General features: G+C 34.2%; 1 protein-coding gene across 2 annotated transcripts in view; it reads right to left on the bottom strand.

Annotated features, from left to right (window-relative positions):
* Positions 1–26,721, bottom strand: part of LOC150110069 (copine-8-like) — a 294,861-nt gene that overhangs the window by 24,288 nt on the left and 243,852 nt on the right. For both annotated transcript variants that reach the window (XM_090391056.1, XM_090391066.1), the window contains exon 15: positions 19,293–19,453. In XM_090391056.1, coding sequence (XP_090247182.1) covers positions 19,293–19,453 — 161 coding nt within the window. The remainder of the gene's footprint in view (positions 1–19,292; positions 19,454–26,721) is intronic.

Raw genomic sequence — 26,721 nt, 5'->3', positions numbered from 1 at the left:
TGATAGGAAAAAGATGCAGAAGGAGACCAAGATGTAGATGGACTGATACAGTAAAAAGCACCTTAAAAGACAGAAATATAAGATCTGATAATATTGGAGTCTTGACAGATAACAGATTAATTTGGAAGGAAATTATTGATCAGGAGTTAGTAATGGTGTAACTTTTTCATGTAGTACTATCATAATTATCCTGTACACCCACTGAGGGTACATATCAGGAATTTGATGATGATTCTTAAATGTGAAACCAATATATACAGACACCATTTAGTTATTTTTTGCAACAACTCCCCCCAATCCACAAACAAGCCAAGCTAATCACAAATGCACACATGTACGGGTAGAGATTACATGATAATGAAATTTTTTTCATGCCATAGTATTTATTGCATGTGCATAATATCCAAACTGTAAATAATTGGATATTGTAACAAATACTTGTATTCATGCCTATTCTTTTCCTTTTTAAACTTTACAATCATATGCAAAGGACGAGCATGTCAATCATAGTAATTTAAGTTTACCCCAAATATACAATTTCTTATTAATTATAAAGAGCCAAAGGCTTCAATTCGCCGACATATAACTTATTTAAGTTAAGGGATATTACATCTCATATTGTTTCATGCCGAATATAGTAAATATATAGAGTTCGGCGAGTCCAAGCGTAAGCAAATACCCAGATAGCGTTACAACTGACCCTTTAGGGAGTGCAACACTGAGGCAACTTATGGTAAGAGTGGAGCAAGCTCCGATCACTATTCTTGATATTTCCCCATAATGTGAAACCCAGCTCCTAGGAGCTGTATTACTGTTCTACATTATGAGTGAGAGAAGGTGACTACCCAGACCGGTTTCAACCTTTATTGAGGTCTCATCAGTGAGTAGGTAGACCTAGAAATACCAAGTATGTAGCAAACAGAACTTACATATACCCTACTATGAGAATTGCCAAGAAGGTGTCCTAATAAATTATTAATTATATGAAGAGCCAAAGGCTTCAATTCAGCAACATATAATTTATTTAAGTTAAGGGATATTACATCCCATATTGTTTCATAGCCGAATAAGAAACTCAAAGAGTTTCATGCTGAATATAGTAAATATATAAAGTTCGGCGAGTCCAAGCATAAGCAAATACCCGGATAGTGTTACAACTGACCCTTTAGGGAGTGCAACACTGAGGCAACTCATGGTAATATCCCTTATAATGTAATATCCCTTAACTTAAATAAGTTATAGTCGCCGAATTATATGTATTATTTATATATGTTGCCGAATTGAAGCCTTTGGCTCTTCATATAATTAATAATTTATTAGGACACCTTCTTGGCAATTATCATAGTAGGGTATATGTAAGTTCTGTTTGCTACATACTTGGTATTTCTAGGTCTACCTACTCACTGATGAGACCTCAATAAAGGTTGAAACCGGTCTGGGTAGTCACCTTCTCTCACTCATAATGTAGAACAGTAATACCGCTCCTAGGAGCTGGGTTTCACATTATGGGGAAATATCAAGAATAGTGATCGGAGCTTGCTCCACCCTTACCATGAGTTGCCTCAGTGTTGCACTCCCTAAAGGGTCAGTTGTAACACTATCCGGGTATTTGCTTACGCTTGGACTCGCCGAACTTTATATATTTACTATATTTGGCATGAAACTCTTTGAGTTTCTTATTCGGCTATGAAACAATATGGTATGTAATATCCCTTAACTTAAATATACAATTTCTTTTAATTATTGGTCACTTTATATATATGGAATCAACAGATCCTTCTGCAGCTTTGGTTACTGGAAAGAACGCATGTAGTATGTCCACTAAATACTTAAACAGAAAACACGACACATACCCAGGTGTCCAAGCATGTGTTATAGTCCTTTGTGCACCCACTCAATATACAAACAGAACACACTACAGAGTTGCATAGGTACCCAGCATGAGTATGTTGACAGTCAGCTCAAACTGGATTAGAGAATAACAAATTTCTGCTGCTATGCTAGAAATGCAAAATCTGTATGTCTTTTGGCAAATGAATACATTTCATCGGTTAATGAGTTTATATTTTTCTAATTGTGATCTTAGAGACCACTGAGCTGTGACAATGACTAATACAGTAACAATGTGTAATCACTAATACAGTATCAAAAACTAGTGTTTTTGTTACTTCGTGAATCAGTTTTCTGTGTTTATCCAAAACATAAAAAATGCGGTATTTTTCTTTTATTATGTGAACTGCAGCCACAAAATGTTGTAAACTTATCATACAACAATATTGCAGATGGCTTAAGGGTTAGACACTCCAGAAATCATGTGCTACAGATCAAACATGGAATCTTTTCAAGTTACTACAGGCTTCCAATAAACAGAGTGATGGTGATGCATGGTCTCACAACAAGCAAAAAAATTAATTTTCCACTTAAAGACATTTACAAATTATCCATATCTGCAGTGGTATTCAAGCCCATGACTAACTGGTTGGAGGGGAGATGCAATCCACTTGGTCAGCAGAGGCCAGTATATTTCTTATTTAGTAACTCTTTCTGGCCTATGAGCTGTAGTATGCAGCAAAACTGTCCTATAAATTTTGTTTTCAGGAATCTTGAGATAACCCAAACTTCTTTTTGGTATCAAAATATCAATTTATATAGGTTAATGAACATTAATCCCAATTTGCAGAATTAATTAATATAAACTGCAGTCTATCCAACATGAGAGCATTCTAAAAAATTCTCGACTCGGCTCATAATGGAAAAATAAGACTGTTCAGTGAATGACCCACCCATCCATCCATCCATCTCTCTCTTACTCCATTTTCCACACAGATGTTCAGTTTTACATGGAACGAGAGAGAGCCAAATATCAAGCTAATAGTAGGCAAGATAGTGAAATCAATGTTAATATATGGACTGAGAGTGGAGCTAAAGATAAAATAGTTCTATTTTGATTAGATATTACAAATTTGAGAAATCTGGGGAGTGGAGATATGGTAGAACCATACTTGTTTTTTTTTTTAAATAGCAATCCTGATCAGTTGTGTTGGATTCTGAATATATAGAGATTTGAGTAATTAATATTTGCTTCAGAATCCAACATGATCTTCCATCACAAAGGCTACATTTGTAAATATTATTTAATGTAAATCACTTATTTTATAATTTAATATTCATAGAACTACCTTAATTTGGTCTAATATTTAATTATTTAATCAAGGATATGTGTATTAATAGTGAAAAGACTATTAAATCTTATTAAGCTATTTTAATTATTACTATGTTAATATTATAAGAATTTATATTTGATAATTTAACTGCGCATTAATTGAAATGTAAATATTCTTTATTTATTCCTACTTGTAGAAATTGAACATTATGCAATAGCTCAATTTTATTTATGTTTTGCTTTGTTGTCATGGAGACATATGTAAGTAAGCGAGCGCGAGCTTGTAACAGTGCATGAGGAGAATGTTAAAAGTTTATTGAAAAGAGTTTTAAAGAGATCACGAGAATAATTTAGGTGGGAAGAAGGGATATAAAAGGAGGAATGCTGAAAAAAAAACGGGGACATTCGCATTCGGTTGGAATCAGAGGATATTCTAATTCGGCACTCGGAGAAGGAATCAATAAGGAGATTGATTCGGTAAATCAGAGTGCGATAATAGCGAGTCGGCAAGTCACTCAAGCAGCTACTAGTCGAGAAGCGGTTAGCTTATAAGTTTTGGAATAACAAATATAGCTACGGAAGATAGCTGAGTGATTACTGATAGACTAGCGATACTTGATTTGAGATTTGATTTCAGGGCCGACCTTTCAAGGACACACGGAAACTTGAAGCATAGCACGAAGTAACTAGAGAATAATTAGAGGCAACAAAGTTGAGTTTAATGATAGCGGTGTTAAGAATTATAGTATCTAAAGGATTAAATTGAACGTCGAAGGAGTAGGCAACTGTGCATATAAAACTTCAAGTTAAGGAATTATTGTGTGTTACCTTAATACAAGAGTTGTTAGTAGAACACTGAATTAGTTAAGTGATGTCAAACGTAGTACAAGTGTTTTGATCTGTGCAAGAACGTTTGATTGTGTGTGTTGTGACCGTTAATTAATCCAGTTATTTCTAAGAAGATTTTTTTTTAAATGAGTGCCATTAATTGATTAAAGTGTATACAGTTACAAAAAGTGTTTGCACATAAGTATATGAAGAAGGAAAATTGTCGGTAAGAATATTCCAACATTAATATTCCTATGCAGCGATATGAGTGTGTTTCTTCCTAGAATATCCCTATACTAATAGTAACTGTTGTGGAGGTTAGCTGAAGCGTAGATTTAAAAGTGTATGCTTGTGAAAAAGTATTACCACCAATATATTGTATTTGAAACTTAAAAAACTATGAGATGTTAATGTGAATGATCACTAAGGAATTTTATGACGTTAAGCTTTATTAAATGTTAAGTGAACTGTGTGAAGACTGTATTTCAGATAACTGACCAATGCCTGAGTTTGTATGACTGTATTATCAGAAGAGTTAAAGTGTTTGTAATATCTTAATTAGTGATTTGAACATATGTGTATAATTTGTGATCCTAAATTAAATGTTTTTTTGTTAATCTAAAGTTGTATTTTGCCTGAATCTCTTTTACTGCACCATTCATAAAATATTCGAACCAAAGCAGGTGAATAAAATAAGTTAAATAGACTTGGCCAGTATATATAATAACATCATATAAAAGAGAGATAGTTGTGAGTTGGTTTTTCTTCAATTCTTGAACTAATTCAGATATAGAGTGGCGCAGTCTATAAATATAAATTTTCTCTATATTTGAATTAGAAATCAACTAGCAACTTACTATATTTGTTTAAGAACATCATAGTGATTAAAAATCGGATCCAAAGTATAGATTGAGAAGAAGTAGGATCCAACAGGTGTAAACCTAAATAACATTCCATATTGTGGATGAGTTAAGGGTTTGATAATCTGGGAATCCTCTAGAGCAGCATTTCCCAAATGATGAGTCATGACCCAGCACTGGGTCACAAAAGCTATATGCCGGGTCGCCTAAAAAAACTCTCAAAAACCTAAATGTTTCATTTTGGGGTTTTCTTTTTTTCACAGAACTCTAAAATACAAGTAAATAGCGTTTAACTGGGACTAATGAATAAAGACGAAAAACACGCTCCGTCCACTTCGCCATTTCACAGTCTCTTTGTTCACGGTAAAGTAGCTCAACTAATGGTGAAGCTGCACGGCAGCAACCACGACACCAGCCAAATCGTCTGGCATTTGTTTTACTCGCCCGCAACATACTCACTCTGCTTATTCTGTTTGAGTTAACCACCAAGAAAGGGTGTATTTTGGGCTCGGCTGAACAACTGTAATTATTATAATTGTTTCTAAATAATTTATTTCATTCTGTCTTCATCTCGCTTGCCATTATCCATTTAACGATGGATAGAAGGAATGTTTTAAGAAGACTTATTGAAATGAAGGATGAAATTTTAATGTTCTTAGAACAACATCCCCCAACAGCTATGGATGTAATATTTGAATTCAAAGATAGTTTTCATGATGTCAATTGGTTAATCAAGGTTACCTACATTTGTGACATTTTTGATTTACTTGGCTTTAGTTTAATTTCTTTATATTTTTGTAAGAGTAAATGCTTCTTTGGAATGACTTCTAATGGGACTATATTGATCAAGTACATATAATAAACAACTAGTTTCACCAACTAAGGCTGTTGGCATCTTCAGGGTACATAATTGATGTAAGGCACTAAAAAGTAAAAAACTGTTACAAACTATAATCAACCGATTCCAATTAGATTAGACAAAGAACAGAGCGTGTACAATACATGCAGAAAGTGTGCATGATCTCACTTGTTGTTATTTAGGAATGTTCTTGGCACTGTAAAATTCAGTTCTAGTGAGTTAAGAGATCTAATAAGGGTCTTCCAGATCACAGGCAAGATTAGTCTTTGGTTCCTGTTAAGGTTTTGTATATAGCGGGCAATTGCTGTGGCGTCTTTAAAAATTCGGGAGCAGCAGTCCTCCCTCTATGTAAGGAATTGTGCTTCTATGCCACTCTATGATATGGTTCGTTCTTGAGAAATGAAAAGCTAACCCCGTTTTTTCTTCTTTGTTATTATTGACATCACTGATGTGTTCTTTTTGCCTAATTTCAAGGCTCCTTGAAGTCTGGCCTATGTAATTCAAGCTGCATGAGCAGGGTATGTTGTAAACTCCAGCATATTTGAAGAAAGGATGGCTGTGTTTTGGAGATCTTAAGAATTGCCTAATTGTTTCTGTAGGTTTAAAGGCCACTCTTATTTTATGTGGTCTAAGGAGTCTTGAGTCTTGTAATCTTATTCAAAACTGTCTCTAAGTATGGAATGACGATGGTAGAAATATAACATATGTCATCTCGTTGTCTTTGTCGGGGGGGTCAGAGAAAACTATCTTATGGACGAGTCTTTGAGGAAATCCATTCATGGTAAGTTTTTCAGATATCAGGGATAGTTCTTCTTGGAGGTCTTGTTGATCTGTTATAAGGAGAGAGGCACAGTTCTTCAGCATGTATACAATGCTAAGTTTCTGAGAAATGTGGTGGGAGGGAGTGAAATGTAAATAACGTCCTGTATTGGTAGGTTTGCAGTAAACTGAGAGGTTGATACCACCATTCTTTAGCTTCTTAATTAAAGATATCGTCCACGTATCTCCACCATACTGTGGATTTAGGGTCTACTTGCTCTATTAATACTATTAATCCTCCATAAAGAGATCAGCACAAGATGGAGAGAGGGGGCTACCAATTGCAAGGCTAGTCAATTGTTGATATATAGTTTTATTCCATATGAAAAAGTTTGATGTTAAACAATGACAGAACAGAGAAGTAATATCTTGTGGGAGCAAACTTCCCAAAATGTTGATGACTTCCTCCACAGGGATGTTATAGAGATGTAATATCCAGGCTGGCGAGTAGATTCGTATTGGAGATTGAGATGTTGTTCAGTTTCTCTATGAAATGTTGTGAATTTCGTATATAAGTATCCGTATTATGGATGTGTGGTTTGAGGAGGACTGCCAGGTGTTTAGAAACAGATAAGTGGGCAAATTGATTCCATCTATAATCAGGCATAGTGGTATTTAATTTTTGTGTACTTTAGGAGAACCATATAGTCTTGGTGTTAGTGGATGCATAGATTTCAATCTTCGTTTTAAGTCTATAAGCCAGTTCACCATGTGGCGTATTAAATCGTTGGTATCATTGTGATTCTTTAGTGTTGGATCTGTGACTAGGACATGGTAGCTTGATGTATCCGATAGTAAGCTGTTAATCTTATCTTTGTAATCACTGGTGTTTAAAATCACTGCAGAATTTCCCTTATCTGCCTTTAATATGATAATATCTTTCTTTTTTCTTCAAACTATACAATGTTCTTTTTTTCAGAGGAGTGATGTTTTTGTTAGGAGTTCTGAAAGATGAGAGGATGATACTACTTTTTAATCTAATATCATTAGCTATGGGTTCCGGTAACGACGAGACTGCCCTTTCTATATTACAAATGATATCCACTTTATGGACATGATCAGGTGTTATCACAAAATTGAAACCTTTTTTAAGTATACTGATCTCTGGTTTTGTTAATACGTGATCCGATAAATTAAAAATAACTTTGTTATCTGGTAGAGAAGGTTTTGACTTAAAACGTTTTGTATAAAGATCGTTGAATTTTTTTATTTGGTTTCGTTTGCTTGTTGTAAGGGCTTTCTCATAGCTAATATTGACCATTCTATCCAAAACGTGACCATATATCTTGGTCTAAAGTACTAGAGATATCGTCATAAATCTGATAACATTCTAAATCTATTTGGCTTAAAAGAAATCTGGTATGCTGTAACCGTTCAGGTAGAAGTGCCAAAGATGTTTTAAAATAAAATAAGAGTGGCCTTTAAACCTCCAGAAACGATTAGGCAATTCTTAAGATCTCCAAAAGATAGTCATCCTTTCTTCAAATATGCTGGAGTTTACAACATACTCTGCTCGTGCGGCTTGAATTATATCAGCCAGACTTCAAGGAGCTTTGAAATTAGGCAAAAAGAACACATTGGTGACGTCAATAATAACATCATCATTATCATCAAATTCCTGCCATGTACCCTCAAGGGGTGTACAGGATATGATAGTACTACATGAAAAATTTACATCATTACTAACTTCCTATCTACAATTTTCCTCCAAATCAGTCTGTTAGTTGTCAAGACTCCAACATTATCAGATCTTATATTTCTATCGTGTAAGGCACTTTGTACCATATCCATCCACCTATATCTTGGTCTTCCTCTGGGTCGTTTTCCTGCCAACCTGGCAGAGAACATTTGTTTTGCTAATCTTTCCTCGCCCATTCTGTTTAAGTGACCATACCACCTGAGATTAGCTTTGCTAATGCATTCCTGGATGCTGACAATGTCAAATTCTTTCCTAATATCCTCATTTTTAATATGATATTGCCATTGATGGCATCTGTTCATGCCTCTAATCTTTCTCAGGACTCTCTTATCTGTAGTCTCTAGTCTTTGGTCAAGTGTTTTACTTCTGACCCAGCTCTCGGATCCATAAGTTAAAACTGGTTTCAACACTGTCTTGTATACAGCTAATTTAGTGTTCCGACTAATTTCTCTCTTATTCCATATGAATTTATTCAATCTTCTGCCTACCATACCAGCTTTGTTGATTCTGTTGTCTATTCCATATTTAATTTATGATCTTCAGTAAAAATCGTGCCTAATTAGCTGAAATGTTTTACTTGTTCCACAGGTTCCCCATTCACAACACAGTTGACATTTTCAACAATTCTATTCAATCCTATTTTCATTGTCTTTGTCTTTTTAATGCTGACCTTCACACCATATCTATTACAACAGTTATTCAATTTAGTCAGGGAATCTTGCAAACTTGTAGCAGATTTATTTTAGCACTGGTAACATTATTATAGAATGTGAGCAATTTAATAAAACATGATCTTATTTTAATAAACCCATGTTGTTCATTGCAAAGTATAGATTTTCTATCATCCCATTTCTGAATGCAAACCCTAAATTGTGACTCTTCTGGTCTGCTGCTTATAATTTTCATAACGGACATCATTCTTATGCACAGGATATTCCTTCCACATCATCCTTTTCTTACAAATCTCTTGCTTGATAAGATTACACATCCATTTGACTCTTACATTATTTATTCTTTGAACTCTCTCTCATGAGACATTCTGATATTGCATCATTTAAGTATTTTTTTAAATGCTTCCCATGCCCTGTCAGTATTCTTCCCATCCAGCAACTCATACCATTCCACTGCACTCAGTATACTCCTCAGTTGGTCATAATTTACTGCTTTGTAGTTCAGCATGTAACCTTTTCTGAATGGAACATTCATAAACATACATAAACAGTATGTTTATGAATGTTCTTATGAGTTTTTGGTTTATATAAAAATAAACAAAAGTATTTAAAAAATAAATAAAATTTATCAAAAAAGTCCTTAGTCCATTCAAGTTACTGATGTACTATAGATTTACAACCTTTTGTGGGTGGTAATCACAAAAAAAAAAGTATCAATATATGTTACAGGGGCAAATATTCCAGGTGTGCTAGGTATGTAAAAATATGCTCATCCACCGAATAGGAATATCACCACTATATTTTTGCATTTATTCCCGTTAAAGACTCCCTTAATTATTTCCGGACTCCTCGTGACACTTAAAAGTAAACACAATAAACTAATGCTTCGTGTGAAGGACACTTTTTGACAGGTAAACATTACATCACATTCATCTTAATAGCCTGTCCACGGGTGTGTGCCTTCAAAATACATACACCTTTGGGCCCTTTGAAAGGTGTACAGACGGCGCAGCTGGTAAAATTCTTAGCATTCTAGTAGTTTTAGACCGCTCAGAAGGTGAGGCTGGGTAAGCTCTGAGACAATAGAGGTTGTGAATGGATGTCATTTGTCATGAGTTGCTGTTTTTGTTTTCTGGTTTTCATGTTTTGTGTGTGTGTGAAGTGTGAACTGACGTGGTCGGCAAGTTTGTATGTATAATACAGACAAGTTTTTAATATATAATTTTCGATAAATTTATAACTTTTTTTTTTTGCCCATATTTACAATGGGAAACAGTACTGTAGTCGAAGGAGGTAAGCCTCGTTCTCATCTTCCAAATTTTACACCTTTGAGTATTTCAAATATACCAACCAAATATAGCACTCTCCTTTGTTATTGTTTTCTAATATACAGTATCTTAAAACAAATGCATTGCACAGATTTGGTTACAATTAATTGATAAATTAAAGTATCCAAAGTTGCATTGCATTAGACCAATTAAGATGAGCACTGATGGGCTATACATTCTTAAAACTTTCATACATCGATAAAAATGCAATTGTATTGTCAAACTGATGTGATTTTTGTAGCATGGGTTGCATAAGCCACGACAGCACACCCAACCAAAATGGGCATGCGATGCCACTAGTATAGATGAGCATAGAAAACAACACAGTAAAAACATGAACTGACTAGGAAACTGATGAGATAGTACATGTATAGTCGACTCTCACTACAGAAAACTTGCATGAACAAAAATATCTTGTTATAGTAAATGTCCTTTAACCCCCCCCCCTCCCCCAACCAGCTGATGTGGATGAAATAGTCAGCCCTCCCTAGCTTTTTTCATGGATCAAAACTTCATCTGCATTTTACCATTTATCATGCCATTACCTTCCTCTGCCATTAACCTCATTACGGCTACTCTAGAGCCATTAGTGGATTAACTGTTGCTGAGTGACCTTTGTGTCCCCCTGTCTTTACGTCTATTGTGTTGCTTGGAATTTCTTTACTGTCCTATTTGACATTGGATATTTGACCTTTTTGCCTCTAAAATGATTTATTGTGTCTCTTCCCAAAAATTGAAACGAATTTCACATGTGCGAAAATAATCAATCCTGAAATGACCACCAATTAGCCTTTGCAATGAATCTATTTAGTAATACTTAAATATAAAGAGCCAATAGGCTTCATTTTCTCGATGTAACATTATTTAAATTAAGGGGGATATTAAATCCCACATTGTTTCAAAACCGAATAAGAAACTCAAAGATCGGAATCAAAGCGTTTCATGCCGAATATAGTAACCTATAAATAAAAGTATTGGCGACTACTAGTAGTCGCCAATACTTTTATTTATAATGTCATGATGTTATACATTATGGTGGGAGGTCACTATCCACACTGGTTTCGACCTTTATTGAGGTCTCATCAGTGAGTAGGCAGACCAAATTAATACTAAGAGTATAGCGAAAAGAACTTATATACTTTGGTATACGGCTCTTTGTATTTAAGTAATTTAATGAGTGAACCTTTTTGACAACTCGTATAGCAAAGTATTCTTTTCACTATACCATAACTATTAATTTGGTCTGCCTACTCACTGATGAGACCTCAATAAAGGTCGAAACCGGTCTGGGCAGTGACCTCCCACCATAATGTATAACATCATACAACTCCTAGGAGATGTGTTTTACATTATGGGAAATACTAAGAATAGTGATCAGAGTTTACCCACCTTTGCTACGAGTTGCCCTAGTTTGTACTACGTGCTTTAGCTTACGATAGTAGTCGCCGATACTTTTATTTATAGTTTACTATATTTGGCATGAAAGTCTTTGATTCTGATCTTTGAGTTTCTTATTCGGTTTTGAAACAATGCGGGATTTAATATCCCCTTAATTTAAATAATATTCAGTAATAGTAAATTTAGTGTATTTTATTCTACAAATCAGTGCACTGGAAGAGTTGCACTGATTGTTCTTTCACTTTATTTATAATATAGAAACAATTTTTTTTCGATTTCAGAATTTTCAAAAAATATTATGTCAAATATTTATATTTTTAAATAATATTTATTGAAATAAATATGTCCTTTTGCTTTCATTTCTAGCCAAATACCATTATATGGACCATCACATTTCAGTTTTAGAAAAGATTTTTTTATTATTATTTTGTCTTTATGAACAACAAATGTTAAATTGTTAATCGGTTTCCGATTGATATCAAATAGCAAAATGATACCAAAAAGACTCGGTTTCCGAGTCTTTTTGGTATCAAAAATTTATATCCAATGATATTTTAGCAGTGATTCTTCGCATTCACCTTTTATTTATTTATTTGTATCATGCACATTACGATAATATCCAGTGCATATCCTCATAGATATGTTGAAAATATAATATGAAAAATATATACAGAAAGATTCAAAATTTTTGCTCCTTTTGAAGATTTTTCTAATGCTTACTCCCCCCCCCCCTTCCTTATCCTCTCCTGGAACTCAATTGCATAACTACTCTAAATGTCTACAGGTTTGAAAGCTTTTCTAGACAGTGTTCATAATCCATTACTTCATTTTACCATTTTGACAAAAGAAATACGGCAAGCAGATTGTTGTACCGTGAAGCTTCTAATTCTGTACTATTCATTTGCAATCTAAAATCAGCTGTTCTACTGTCTGCTGAAATTATTTGAAATTTTAGAAATAATATGCTATATTTTCATCATGCAAAATTGTTTATATGCATACCACACAAAAGAAAGTTCAGTAGTATTATTTTTGTTTGCTTTCCTTTAAAAATATCAAAATATTACTACTACTGCTGGTTGCTATTTCTGAAATAATCTACATCTTAGAAATACTTGATAATATCCTCTTAGCTGGAGGAAAAGCTAAAGGCTTATTACTCTCAGTGCTATTGAGAAAGAAAAGAGAACACTAAAGTGCCTCAAGCTGTAGTGCAGAATACATCAAGAATGTCTTGTTTCCGTTTCGATTGTTGATTACAGATATCCTAACAGAAATACTGATATTTCTTTTACATGCCGATACATTATTTATTATTATTATTATTATTATTATTCAGGCTTCCATGGAGTCAAAAGACTCATTGTGGGAGGTCCTTTCTAAGAAACACAAGTCTATCAAGACTCATCGAGGGAGGTCCCTCCTAGGAAACACAAAGTCTATCATACCACTCCTTAAATGCATTGACCGTTCTTGCTCTCACCACTCCATCAGGCAATGCATTCCATGGTTCAACCACCCTCCATGCAGAGAAACCACTCTCACCCTCTTTCTCATAGTTTCCTTTTGTAACTTCCAGGGATGGCCCCTTGTCATGACTCCTTTCTGCCAAGCGAAAGAACTCCCAGTGTCAAGCCTGTAACCACCTCTCAACAGTTTAAAAGTCTCGATCATATCCCCCCCCCTCCTCCTTCTATCCACCAAACTCTGCAGTCCACACTTCCTCAGCCGATCCTCATAACTAGCATTGTACAGTCCCTACACCATCTTTGTTATACCTTTGTACCCTTTCCACAGTTAATTTATTCCCTTCAAATCCTGGGGACCAGATCTGAGAACAATAGTCTAATTGTGGTCTGATCAGAGTCTTATACAACGGAATGATAACCATTTTATCTCTGCTGGTCAGTGGCCTTCTCATTATTGCAGCAATCCTCTGAGTTACCTTCACTACATGTCCCCTAAATTTCAGGTTTCTATCAATCATCAAACCCAGATCTCTTGTCTCTCCTACTTCCTCCAGTTTAACTCCTCCCATAGAGTATGCAGCATCCTAAACCTCAAGACCTTACATTTCGCTGCATTAAACTGATACCCCATTCATTTATCCATCTATCTAGCTTATTCAAATCCTCTTGCAGGGCTACCACATCTGCACTATTACTAATAACCCTTCCCAGCTTCGCATCATCCGCAAACAATCGAATATCCCCTTGCAATCCACGGACAATGTCATTGATATAAAGGTTAAACAATATAGGTCCCAGTACTGAGCCATGTGGAACTCCACTTGTAACTTTCTGCCTCTTTGATATTGCTCCACCATACACAACTCTCTGATACCTATCGGACAGCCAATCCTGAATCCAGTTGACCAATCTGACATCCAGACCCATGTGCTGCAACTTGAATATCAGCTTATCATGTGGCACCCTGTCAAATGCCTTTGCTAAGTCTAGGAAAATGGCAGTATATGCCTTTCCCTCATCTAATGCTCATGTAACTTTATCATAAAAGGCTAGCATATTGCTAAAACAAGAGTGCCCCTTTATTTATGCCAAAATAATTTCTTAATTTACAATGATCAGTTTTACTTTTATTATCGAAAAATTATAAATTATTTCATACATTTATCTTGAAAAGAGGATTTGAATTATTTTAAAAGAAAAGGTGCATATGCGTTTCATAATCGTCTTTTTTTTTTGGGGGGGGGGGGGGTATAGACCTATTCAATCTGCAGATATTTCAGAGAATTTATTTTATAAATAGTTCGCAAGACAACTGTTACAAACATAAATCACTTGGGGAACATGCCCATTCATTTTAGTGTAAAATAGTAGCAAAGGTTCAGTTACTTTAAGTTATCTAACCTAGAAGAAAATGTTATGTCTGCTGATATTAGAATCTTATGTGAATAATTTTTTCTGACATGATTTCTCTATTCGTTATAATGTAACTAATTTCCAGATTTTTTCCCTCCTGCATACTCCATGTTATATGCAGTGATTTCTTCTTTGCACTACAAGAAAAAAAATCAGATAACAGAAGAAAAATATATAGCATTTTCTTTTTCATTGGCTGAATTTACAATGTTCTTTCTTTGTGCTTTGAAGAGAAAGTGCAAATGATTTTTTTCTTACTATTTTTGCCATTATAACATCTGATATAATTATAAGAGTGACATTTTACTGTTTTTCTCCCGCACGAGAAACAGAAATAAGGTAGTAATAATATTATTGATTCCGTCAAACTTCATTGTAGCAGAAATTTTTATTACAAAACTTTGTAATATACATATATATATCTCCGAAACAAGAAATTTGGAACCCATATCACATCAATGTTGAGTGTTGGCAAGGTGAAAATGTTCACGTAATTATTTATATATTTTATTTATTAATTTTATTTTATTATTTTTTTGGTGAAATAGTTTACCTGAATACTCTTTCCAGTTCAAGAGGAACTGAAAAGAGTATTCCAATTCCTCTTACATTTTATTCCTTCAAAAATATGAAAATATCATTCTGTGTTATAAAAAGAACTTAAAAATTCGCCTTCAAGATGAAATGGAAACAGTACGTTCAGGTATCTCTCTATCGATATTTTGTATTGTAGTACTGAAAAGGACTGTTTTGATGGCGCTGAAAATAAACATTTTTTATTTCATACTGTTCTGAATTTAAATTCTTGAACAGTGTGGAACACCCTAAAGCAAGGGTAAACACACAAAGCAATTTTACACTCAGGGCACCAGATTTTTGTTTCCTTTCTGATATTTTTTTATTACATACATAACATTTGCATGCAGGTTTTTTTTAATTAGCCGTTGGTGGTAGATTTTAGGGATAATGGTTGGAGTTAGCAGCATTCAACCTCAGATGTCTGGCAGGATTGCCTGTTTTTCTGCTTGCTGAAGAAGGCGCATGTGCATGCAGCAATGCTTTCGCAATTTCTATTCTGTATTCTATATATGTTATGGTGGACAAACATTTTTTCTTGTGCAGGAGGAAACTGTTCCAAATAACAAAATTCAATATATGTCCAAACACTTTTTTGTAATATTTTTTACGCTGTTTCCTCATTACAGAGTAGAAAGATAGCTGTTGATCGTACCTCTCGACTCCACCCATAGCATCGTTGTATGCATGCGTGCGCTTGCACACACACACACACACACACACACACACACACACACACACACACACACACACACACACACACACACACACACACAGCAATCGGTTTTTCTTTCTTCAAACCATGCTTCTCCATGGATTCCATTGATGGATTGTGCAGGGAAGACAGCAGAAAAACATCTTTTTTGTCTTTCCAACGTAGTGCAAAGACTTTCCCTTGCTGATAAGCTCGAATTTCCCCCTTCGATAGCTTTCCTGAAGCCAGATCTGGAGGCATGTCTCGCCTTTTTGCATTTACAGTACCATATCTATCTGTACGATGCTGTAAAAGCAAATAAGCGAGTTCAGGACACATATAGTAATTATCCATTGTAATGCAGTAACCTTTCCCCAGTAAAGGGTCTAGTAACTGCATTACTGCACGCATTGACAAGGGGAGATCCGAATCTTTATCATGCTCGATTAGAGTTGCTTTCTTGTATAATTTTTGAAATCCCAAAGATATCCACTTTCCGATTCACAAAGCATAAAAAAATTTACTCCATACTTTGCTTTCTTTTTGGGAATATACTGCTTACATTTCAGTCTACCTATGAATGGCATACAGCTTTCATCGATTCTCAAGTCTCTCTCAGGAATGTAGAGTGATCTACATTTATGACGGATTTTCTTCAGAAATTCATAAATTTTGTTGAGGACTGGGCAAGGATGTGTTGACTGATCGTATTCCTCATTATTCTGAAAATGCAAATACTTCATGATGAGACTGAATTGTTTTTCAGTCATAACATCACGAAACATTGGCTTGTTCAGAATCCAGTCTGTAGACCAATACATTTCGAGAGCGGGCTTTTTCACGATACCTTGTACAATCAAGAGTGCTATAAATGTAAGGAGCATGTTTGATATCTATTGGGCTCCAAAGTTTACTGCGAGAATGCAGACTGTACTCAATTTGCTGATGTTGTTGGCCAGCATAAAGGTTAGTCTTTTCCACTATGAAGGAAAGAATATCATCGTCTAAAAATAGATGGAAAGAGCTTAAAATGTTGCTGGAGTCAAAGTCTTCAGTAATTCCTCGCTTACCTATGAAGGGAAACCGTGGACAAGCTGGTGTACTTTCAGTGGCGATCACCCATTTTCTGCACAAAGACATATCTAAAGTACAGGCAGAATCGCTATCTTCAGAGGTAGAAAGATTTCTCTCCTCATCAGTAGAACAAGAGCTGCTTGAAAGGCAAAGGCTCCAACTTTTCTGCATCTCACGAAGGTTCCTTTTCTTACCTTGAATGCTACTGCTACTGCTTGCCATTTCGTAAATGAATTGTGTCTTGGATATACTTACTAATTATTCCTTTCTCCCCAGTAATAAGCTCGAAGCTAATGGAGATTACTAAACCACTGAGAAACAGAACAACAGAACATGCACAGTAGGCAACACACTAAAGAGCCTCAAGCAATATCTGAATATTTTACATGCAGAAAGTTCTTGTTTGGTGTTTCCATCTTTCTTTATTCTGATATTGCATTTGTAGGATGACAGTGATTCTAAATATTAATTTCGCCTATTACCGAATATCACATAATTTCCTGATTTATAATAATCAAGAAATAATATGAATCAAATTATAAATCAGAAAATATACAATTTTCTGATTTATAATTTGCTAATTTATACTAATCACCACATAGTTTCTGTATCGAAAAATTAAAGTTATGAGGATCAATTACTAAAGAAAAATAACGAATTAAATAAAAACTGTACCTATGTTTCATAACAGTTTTTGGGTGTGTGATAGTGATGCAATTGGTGGGGGGGTTAAGCTATCAAAAGCGAAATAAAGTTCAATTCTATTGTAAAAATATGGAAATGAAATTTCACATTTGATGCATATCATTCAAAATATATGTATATCGCTTACTTTAAAAATTAGAGTTGATATCTGAATTATGCAGAAAATATATACATATAAATTAAAATCATAACTGTTAATTTCATTTTGTAATGCCCAATTATACAAGGAAACCAAGAAAGTGAAAGTACAAAGAAAGTAGATTACTATATAAAGAAAAAATTTAGTGATATGATTAAAGAAATTCAGGTTATTCTCTATAAAGCAAAGTCAATCAAGCACGTCCTAAAGGAAATCTGTGAAGTATTATTCGATTTCGATGATTTTGAACAAAAATAATATAATCTGGAATGCTGGCAGCTGGCTTTCTTTTTTTAAAATAATATTTCAAATAATTATCATGAATTAATTTCTTTGAGAACAAAGAAAATGTTTTGTCGAGTAAGCAATTAGAAAAAAATTAGTGCAAAAAAATTAAAAATGAAATTTGTTCTCCAAGGTAAGGCAATATTTAAGTGAAGAAATTATGCAAGGATCTTTATTTTGTCCAGACATTAAAATTGTATTGTACAATAAAAAGAGAAAACAAAAATATACTAATGGACATGACAGTCAAATTGCACTTCTTATCTCTGTTCTTTCAACAGATGGGCTGAATCATATCCAGATTTAGCTGGACATCCATAGACATCCTGGCTGTTTGGGAGGTTAACAGAGCATCAATACTATGGTACAGTACCTGGGACTTTTTTCAAGAATTTGTACTGGCAAGTGATTTTACTACAGTGAGAGTTGACTGTAAGCAGGTAGGAAGGATTAAAATTACTTACCGCCTATTTTGAATTAATAGTTGAATGTGGGATAAGATATATGGAAGTGCCTTCATACTGTAACTGGAAGGATGATGCAACATGTCCTTTTGTAGTTGGAAAGAACTGGATTCAATTTTTGTTGCTGGCAAACAATTTTTTTTAATCACTAAAATTAAAGGACTTTTTTTCCAATTGAAAGTGTGTTAAACAGTGAGGTAACAACATCTTAAATTATTCTAGTTCCCCCCTCCCCAGAATATTTTGGGATATAACTAACTTTTCATCCCATAAAGAATAACTCTTCACCATTGGATGCATGGGCATAACAATGGGCCTATGAGTTTGAGTGCAGAATATTACCTGAGGGTTATCTGAAGGATCAGGAACCTGATATTTTATTTTTTGAGGGAGGAGGGGGGGGGGTAATACTGAGAAATAGGATTTAGGTGATTGCATTAGAATCCTAAATAAGAAGGCACCTCTGGCAAGTGAATCTGGATATGAGGGCCAACCTGAGAAACGTGCATTAAGACCAGAATCCTCCCCCCTCCCCCCCCACACACAAACACCATATAACAATCTACTACTTACTAGACATGAGCTACTAAGACTACAACTGGAGTTTTAATTATATTATCTCAACAGAAACCTTACAGAATGTGAGTAAAGGCAAATTTACTGTAACTTTATATACATTTTTTATTATTAAATTGCAGAAACAAATGCATCTGTAAAGTAAGTTTTGACAAAATCATTCATGTTTATTATTAATATTTATGTAAGCATATATATAAATATTCAAAATAAAATGACTATACTTAAAGAAAAATCAGCAATCATTTTGATTGTTTTTAGGGATTATTTACCACAGAAGTCAGCATTTCCAACGCCTACAATAATGATTGACATTGGAAGGCCTGATGCTTGAACAATAGAATGTTTAGTCTGGAACATATCACTGATAACACCATCAGTGATGATCAGTAGGACAAAATAATGCGATCCATCTTGATAGGCACTAGCAAATCTAAAAAATAAAAAAAATAAAAAAGTTACTTTCTTTTATCTTATAAATAAATATTCCTTATTACTTCCTTTAAATACTTGTACTAATCTTGAATCAAAGTATAATCTACTGTTCTAACTTGCTCCAAAAATGATCAAGGAGCAGGTTAGAACAGCAGATTATACTTTGGCTCCAGTTTAGTACAAGTATATAAAGAAAAGTTTAAAGATGAGTTTATATTTTACATGGATTATGAACCATAAACCTATCTTTAGATTTTCATACATAAACTTTTTAATTCCAAGTAGTATTCAAATGTTGGGAGATTTTTTATATTTTAAATAAAATGACAACTGGTGTCAGGCAAATCCACATTCACACATGCTAAGAATTATTCCTATCCAAAAAGCCATAACACTACTGACATATTTAGCAAAATTTAGTATATTTAGCAATCATATTCTGCTAAAGTTTTTAGTATTAAACTACAAAAATTATGCTGCTGTGGACTTTTAAGATCTTATTAAGAAGTTTTTATTTTTTTTTCTACACATGCTCTATTGCATACAATGCATTATATTGCAGATATCACATAAATTTAATTACTATTTTCATATTTCTGTTATTTATATTTCACATACATAAAAGCTTCACTTCATTAATCATGTTACTCTATTACTAATTATTTCCCAAGTTATGAACAGGATGCATTCTAACCAGATCATAAGTCAAAAATATGAAATGAGGTGGAACATACACTCCAGAAGGTCAAGAGGAATTCAAATGAGTGTGAGTTGCATAAGCCACAACAGCACACCCAACCAAAATGGCTATAGTATTTCAGTTACAAAATAAAGTTTTATTTCAAAGCAAAAGAATGATAGTTTTTCAAACAAAATATAAAAGGTTTTGTCACACAGTTCTTAAATAGGTACATCACAGGAAAATATAAAGTTTCAGGATAGCCTTTTGTTTTTTTTTATTTTATTACTAATCACTATCGCTTTTTAAATTTAGAAGACAGATTTAGTTTTTTTGTTGTTGTTGAATTTTAAAACAAAATAAAAAAGTCAATACAGACAAAAAAATTTGGTCTAGCAATGAGTTACATGCTATGATCTTGACTGCCAAAAAAAAAAGCAGGAAGTCCATCCAATAAGGTTATGTATTCAAAGAATAATTCAAAATGAAATTTTTATGGCATTTTTATAATATAGTAATTAGAACTGAAATTTTAGCATAACTTTGGATGATTATAAATTGGGGAGTATACCTACATTTGGAATTTTGTTTTTAATATGCTATATTAATTGATTTTCATGGTATTTTCAAGCGACTTCAGGAATCCAAAGATCCTCTATTGCCTATTTCTAGATACAAAATACACACACACACACACACACACACACACACACACACACACACACACACACACACACACACACACACACACACACACACACACACACACACACAATATAAGCGAAGTGGTTGGTTCTCATGCCATGCAGTAATCATCTACTACCTTAAGATTTTCCCAAACATTCAAATCATAGTGTGATTTAAATGTGTAGATTAATTGGTTATTATTAGAAATGTATATACTCAGCCATCCTTAGAGTTCATTTTAACTCCTGACAAAAATTTTAATGTAAAAAGCATGCATTTGCTATATACTATCACAAAACTATATACAAGTTCCAGCTAATTATTTGTTACAAAAATACAGAACCCAAAGAATGAAAAGAACTGATATCCTTCTTGCTTTTGGATATATGTATTCAGTTCACTTCAAAAAAGTCTGAAATAAAATTCCTAACAAAACTAACAGGATTTTGACTAAAAGTATATATGAACTTCATAGACCAAAAAAATCCAGTAAAATCAAAGGCATTGGTAACAATCCTCTTAGATCTGCTAATAGGAATAAGGAAGCAGATTACCAAAGGTTTGGAAGCGAGCCATACACAAAAAAAAAAGATTATAAACTTGGAATTAGAAGGGCTTTTTTCATTTTGTAAAGTGTGCAGATTGAAAAGGAACTGAGCATATGTCCCTAATATGATTGTTGGAACTATATCCATGAGTACTATAACAAAGACATTGAAAATGTCAGTTTCTAACATAGTACTGAAATGGATTATTCAGATGCAGATCCTCGTCAACCCATCAAATTCCTAATATATATATATATATATGTATGCCCAAAGATACTGTGAACTACATGATTAAATTGATGTATTACTAACTTTGCATTAACAATTTTCCTCCAAATAAGTTATGTCAAGCCAACATTATATTGTCAGATCTTATATTTTGGTTTTTAACTGCATCAGTCCACATAGATCTTCGTCTCACTTTAGGTCTTTTTCTTGTCATCTTCCATCAAACATCTATTTTGCACTAACATTTCATCTCCCATTCTGTTTAAGTGATCCTATTATCTTATATTGGCTCTGCTCACACATTCTTCAGTCATGTTCAGTCATTCTACAACATAATGTTCCTTCCTAATATCTTCATTTTTAATTTCTGCTACTAAAGCCATTTCTCTGCACTCTGGATTTTTCTCATAACTATTTTATTTTCAACTCTCAGATAAGTTAAAATTGGGTTTGAACAGTGTCTTATAACACTAGTTTGCTCTGGCTAATTTCTCTCTTACGCGATATAAATTTATTCAACTGGCTCCCGAACATGCCAGATTTGTTTATTCTACTACCTATTTCTAAATATATGAGGGTGATATGAAAAGTTCTCGGCCTCGATCATAGATGGCAACACACTATCAGGAAGATTTTTTTTTTTTTTCTAAGTTGGTAAATCTGTCATAAGCATTCATGTGAAACTGCAAGTCATTCTATCAAGTAGTTTGTTTTACACAGCTATCTGAAGCAAAAGTGTCACCTGTATCCCTTGAAATAGATAAAATTGAGTATTGTGCGGTTATAAAATTCTTTGTAAAAGAAGGTTTAATGGCAAAGGAAATTCATACAAAGTTCATAAAAGTTTATGGTCACTCTTCTCCTTTGTTTTCGACAATTAAGAAATGGGCTGCCGAGTTTAAATGTCGCTGTACCAGCCTTGAAGATGATCCACGTGAAGGACATCAAAAAGTGTAACAACACCAGAAATCATTGATCAAGTGCACGATATGGTATTTGATGACAGGCGAGTCAAAGTGCATGAAATTGCTGAGACACTATAGGCATTTCAAAAGAACGTGTAGGATAAATTTTGCATGAAGAATTGCATATGAAAAAGCTTTGTGCAAGATGGTTGCTGCGCTTGCTCATAGCAGATCAAAAATGCGCTCACATGAAAATCTCCGAATAGTGCTTGGAGCGTTTTAACAAGAATAAAACTGATTTTGTGCATCGATTTATTACTATGAATGAGACTTGGATTCACTATTACACACCAGAATCCAAACAACAGTCAAAACAGTGGACAGAAGCTGGTTGTTCAGTACCAAAGAAGACAAAGTCGGTTCCAACAGCAGGAAAGGTCATGGTATGGTGTTTTGGATGCTAAAGGCATTTGTTTATTAATTACTTGAAAAGGGTAAAACAATAACCAGGGAATATTATTCCAATCTTTTAACCAGACTAGATAAAAAAATTCATGAGAAAAAACACAGTTTGCAGATGAAAAAAATTATCTTTCATCAGGACAATGCACCTGCCCACTAAAGTGTTTTGCCAATGGGAAAATTAAGGGATCTACACTATGAATTGTTGGAGCATTCACCATATTCCCCAGATTTGGCTCCCTCACATTTCTGTCTCTTCCCAAAACTAAAACTCTTCATTGCTGGTCAGCGTTTTTCTTCAAATCAAGAGGTGATCGCAGCTGTAGAAGGGTATTTCACAGATCTTACTGAGCTACAAGGATGGGATAATGGCACTGGAGCATAGCTGGAATAAATGTATTAGTCTTAAGGGAGATTATGTTGATAAATAAAAATAATTTTGAAATTATAAATTCGTTTTTTCATTGTTAAACCAAGAACTTTTCAGACTACCCTCATAGTTTGCCATCTTAACTAAAATTTGTGCCCAAACATTTTAATATTTTACTTGTTCCACAGATTCTCCACTAAGAATGCAGCTGATATCTGTTCAGCAGTTCTTCAATTTATTTAAAGAATCTTGGCTTAATATCTATCTTGAAAGCTGACTTATAATAGCTGAAGTACTACAAATTTAATGTTCACCTTCTCTAATATTATTTTTCAAGTACCGTATTTGCTGGCATATGAGATGCACCCCTTTTCTGTACACATTATTTAGGATAAAAAGATTTTTTTTAGATCTTTTCCTGTTTCCGCGAAATTCTTATCATTTTCTCAGTTGGGGGTGGCCCGAAATGCCTCTCTGCAGCCCTGTTTCCACGTTTTTTAGCATACGCACTCACACATAGCTGTAAGCAATATTGTAGCAATGCCGACGTTTTTCAGCCATAATTTGCCAAGAAATTTAGAGAAATTTTAACGGCAGAAATTTATCACAACAACCGTGACAACAATTGGAAAGTTTAAACGAACAAGTGCATGTGCATCCACTGAACTCGGCGTAATTGGAATGCTTTCACACGTCGCAAGGAAGCAAGAAAGAATCGCATAACTCGGAACAGAGAAAATTTCCAGAAATGAAAGTAATAAAAAACTGAGTATCGGCATATAAGACGCACCCTGTTTTTCAGACCTATTTTCAAAGAAAAAAAGTGCAACAGCAAATACGGGTATATATATAATTGACAACAACAAAATAATAGAGCTGATAAAACAATAACAATATAAAACAATATTATTTCATTGTCGTCCATTATATATACATGAAAAATAATATTAGGGAAGGTGAACATTAATTTCACAAGTACTTCAGCTATAATAAGTTAGCTGAGAATGGGGTCGAGGATTATTAGTTAAGCATATGTACAATAGAATATTGTACATATGCCTTAACTAATAACCCTCATTATTAACAAGGTAATAAGGTAACAGAAATGACTATGAAAGGAGAAAAATTGGGCATCATGGGGTGCAATGATAACGAAGTATAAGATGGACAAAGCTGGATTATTATTATTATTATTAAGAGACCTCAAGGGAGTCAGGAACTCGGTAGGGGAAAGCCACATACTACATGCACCAACTATCATATGTATTCTTAAATTCATTCACACTGCCTGCACCCACAACATACAATGGCAATCGCGTACCAACCTCTGAGAGAAAAATCTAGCACTCGCCCCCTTCTTAGCAGTATTCATTCTCAGCTTCCAAGGATGCCCTCTTATCCTTTCACCACCCTCCATAAAATGAAAAATTCCATCAACTGAAATGATGCATGACTCTTTCAGAAGTTTGTCTTCTCAATCATATCACCTCTCTTTCTCCAGTTTGCTAGTGTCTGAAGTCTATAATTTCTCAATATATATTCATAATCAGTATTCCACAATCCTGGTATTATTTTTACCACTCTCTCTCTCTCTCTTCACTGTACCAGAATCACAACAAAAACCAGGAAACTAGACCTGCACACAATAGTCCAAGTGAGGTCTTATCAAGGCCTTGTAAAGAAGCAAAAATGCCATCCTTATCTTTGTGAAAGTTTCTTTCAGCAATCTTTGCTACATGGCTCCTGAACTTCAACTTCCTATCTACTAACACTTCAAGATCCCTGGCTTAACAGTTTCTTCTAGCATAATCCCACCAATATAATATGACGTTGGATATCTAATCATGCCAAAGTGCGTGACTTTACATTTACTGACATTGAACTGACATCCATTTTTCCATGCCCACAATTCCAGCTTATTCAAATCATTCTCCAAGTACTGCATATCAGCAGCATTCCTGTTTACCATCATTAGCAAATAGCTGTATGTCACCTGTCACATCCTTCCCAATATCAAGCAAGCAATGGCACAAGAATGTTTAGGTCCAGATCAAAGATTAACTGTAAGAATGATAAAATTCAAATAGTGTGGGTGACATATCAAATAGTGGTGTGTGGGTGATGTAAGTCTACAAGATTTAAGGTTGACTGTTATTCAATCTTTACATTAATGATATTAAGAAGGATTTAACAGGTGACATAAAAGTATTTGCTTAATGATATCAGGAGTAGAATAATCAGGAATGACTGACATGCAGTACTTAAAGAATGATTTTAATAAGCTGGTATTGCGGGTATGCGAAAATGGCTATCAGTTCAATGTTAATAAATGTAAAGTTATGCATCTTGGTGTAATGAGATATCTAATGCATATTATATTGGCAAAAGAGCAGGCTTTGGATCTTGGAGTGGTGCTAGTAGACAGGAAGCTGAAGTTCAGAAGTCATGGCAAAATTGCTAATACAACTCAAAAGATAATTGCAGAAATGAACACTGACATGTAAGAATGAAGAAGTCATTTTTTCTCTTTAGGATGCTTTGATACAGATTCATCTGGACTATTGTGCACAGATCTGATCTCCTAGTTTCTGAGGTGATGCAGATACAGCAGAGAAGGTGCAAAAGAGAATGTTCAAGATGATATCAGGAATCAGGACTGTTTTATTTCCAATATCAACACAAATTAAAACTAGTTTTGAACAGTGTCTCATAATAATAATAATATTGTTAGTTTGATCTGCCTAATCTTCTGCTTTCTTGAAAACAGAGATGAAGATACTTTAAAAGTTCCTTTTTTCATCTTCTAGAAACTTCTTTGCCATTGTTGAGCATGAAGACAATTAATTTCTTATGTGTTTAAACATTTAACCTGAACAAGTTTGCTGCTCAATATATTTAAAAGGAACTGTCCATTACTTTGGGAAAAATATATAATCCCTTCTCAGCAGTTTTATATCCACTTCAACTTTGGAAGAAAATTCATTTGTTAATTTGGTAAAACTATATGCTTTCCTCTTAATGATCTTTTCCACCTTTCTGACTTAAAAAACATTCTTTCTTAACATTACATGTATCTCCAAAACTTCTAGAATAGATTCTATTCTCATCAACAGCATCCTCCCCTCCCCACTATATCAAACTTCCTATTCAGAAATAAACTTTGCAAGCACACTACTGCTTGATAACTAAATACTTAAGGAATTGACAGCGTACACTAGAAATATAAATTAAATCAACTTTAATATATACTTTCCGATATTTCGGCAATGTCACGTTGCCATCTTCATGGGAACTTAAGATAAAGACACGTGCACGCAAGTACTACATAACAGCAAATGAGAAACGAAGTGAGGAAGCTACCGTTTTCCTAAAGTCCTGATGGTGCCC

This window comes from Typopeltis vanoorti, chromosome 1, assembly GCF_054136105.1.
Source record: "Typopeltis vanoorti isolate ZY-2024b chromosome 1, IOZ_Tvanoo_1.0, whole genome shotgun sequence".
NCBI lineage: Eukaryota > Metazoa > Arthropoda > Arachnida > Uropygi > Thelyphonidae > Typopeltis > Typopeltis vanoorti.
This window is presented reverse-complemented; position numbering and strand designations above follow the sequence as displayed.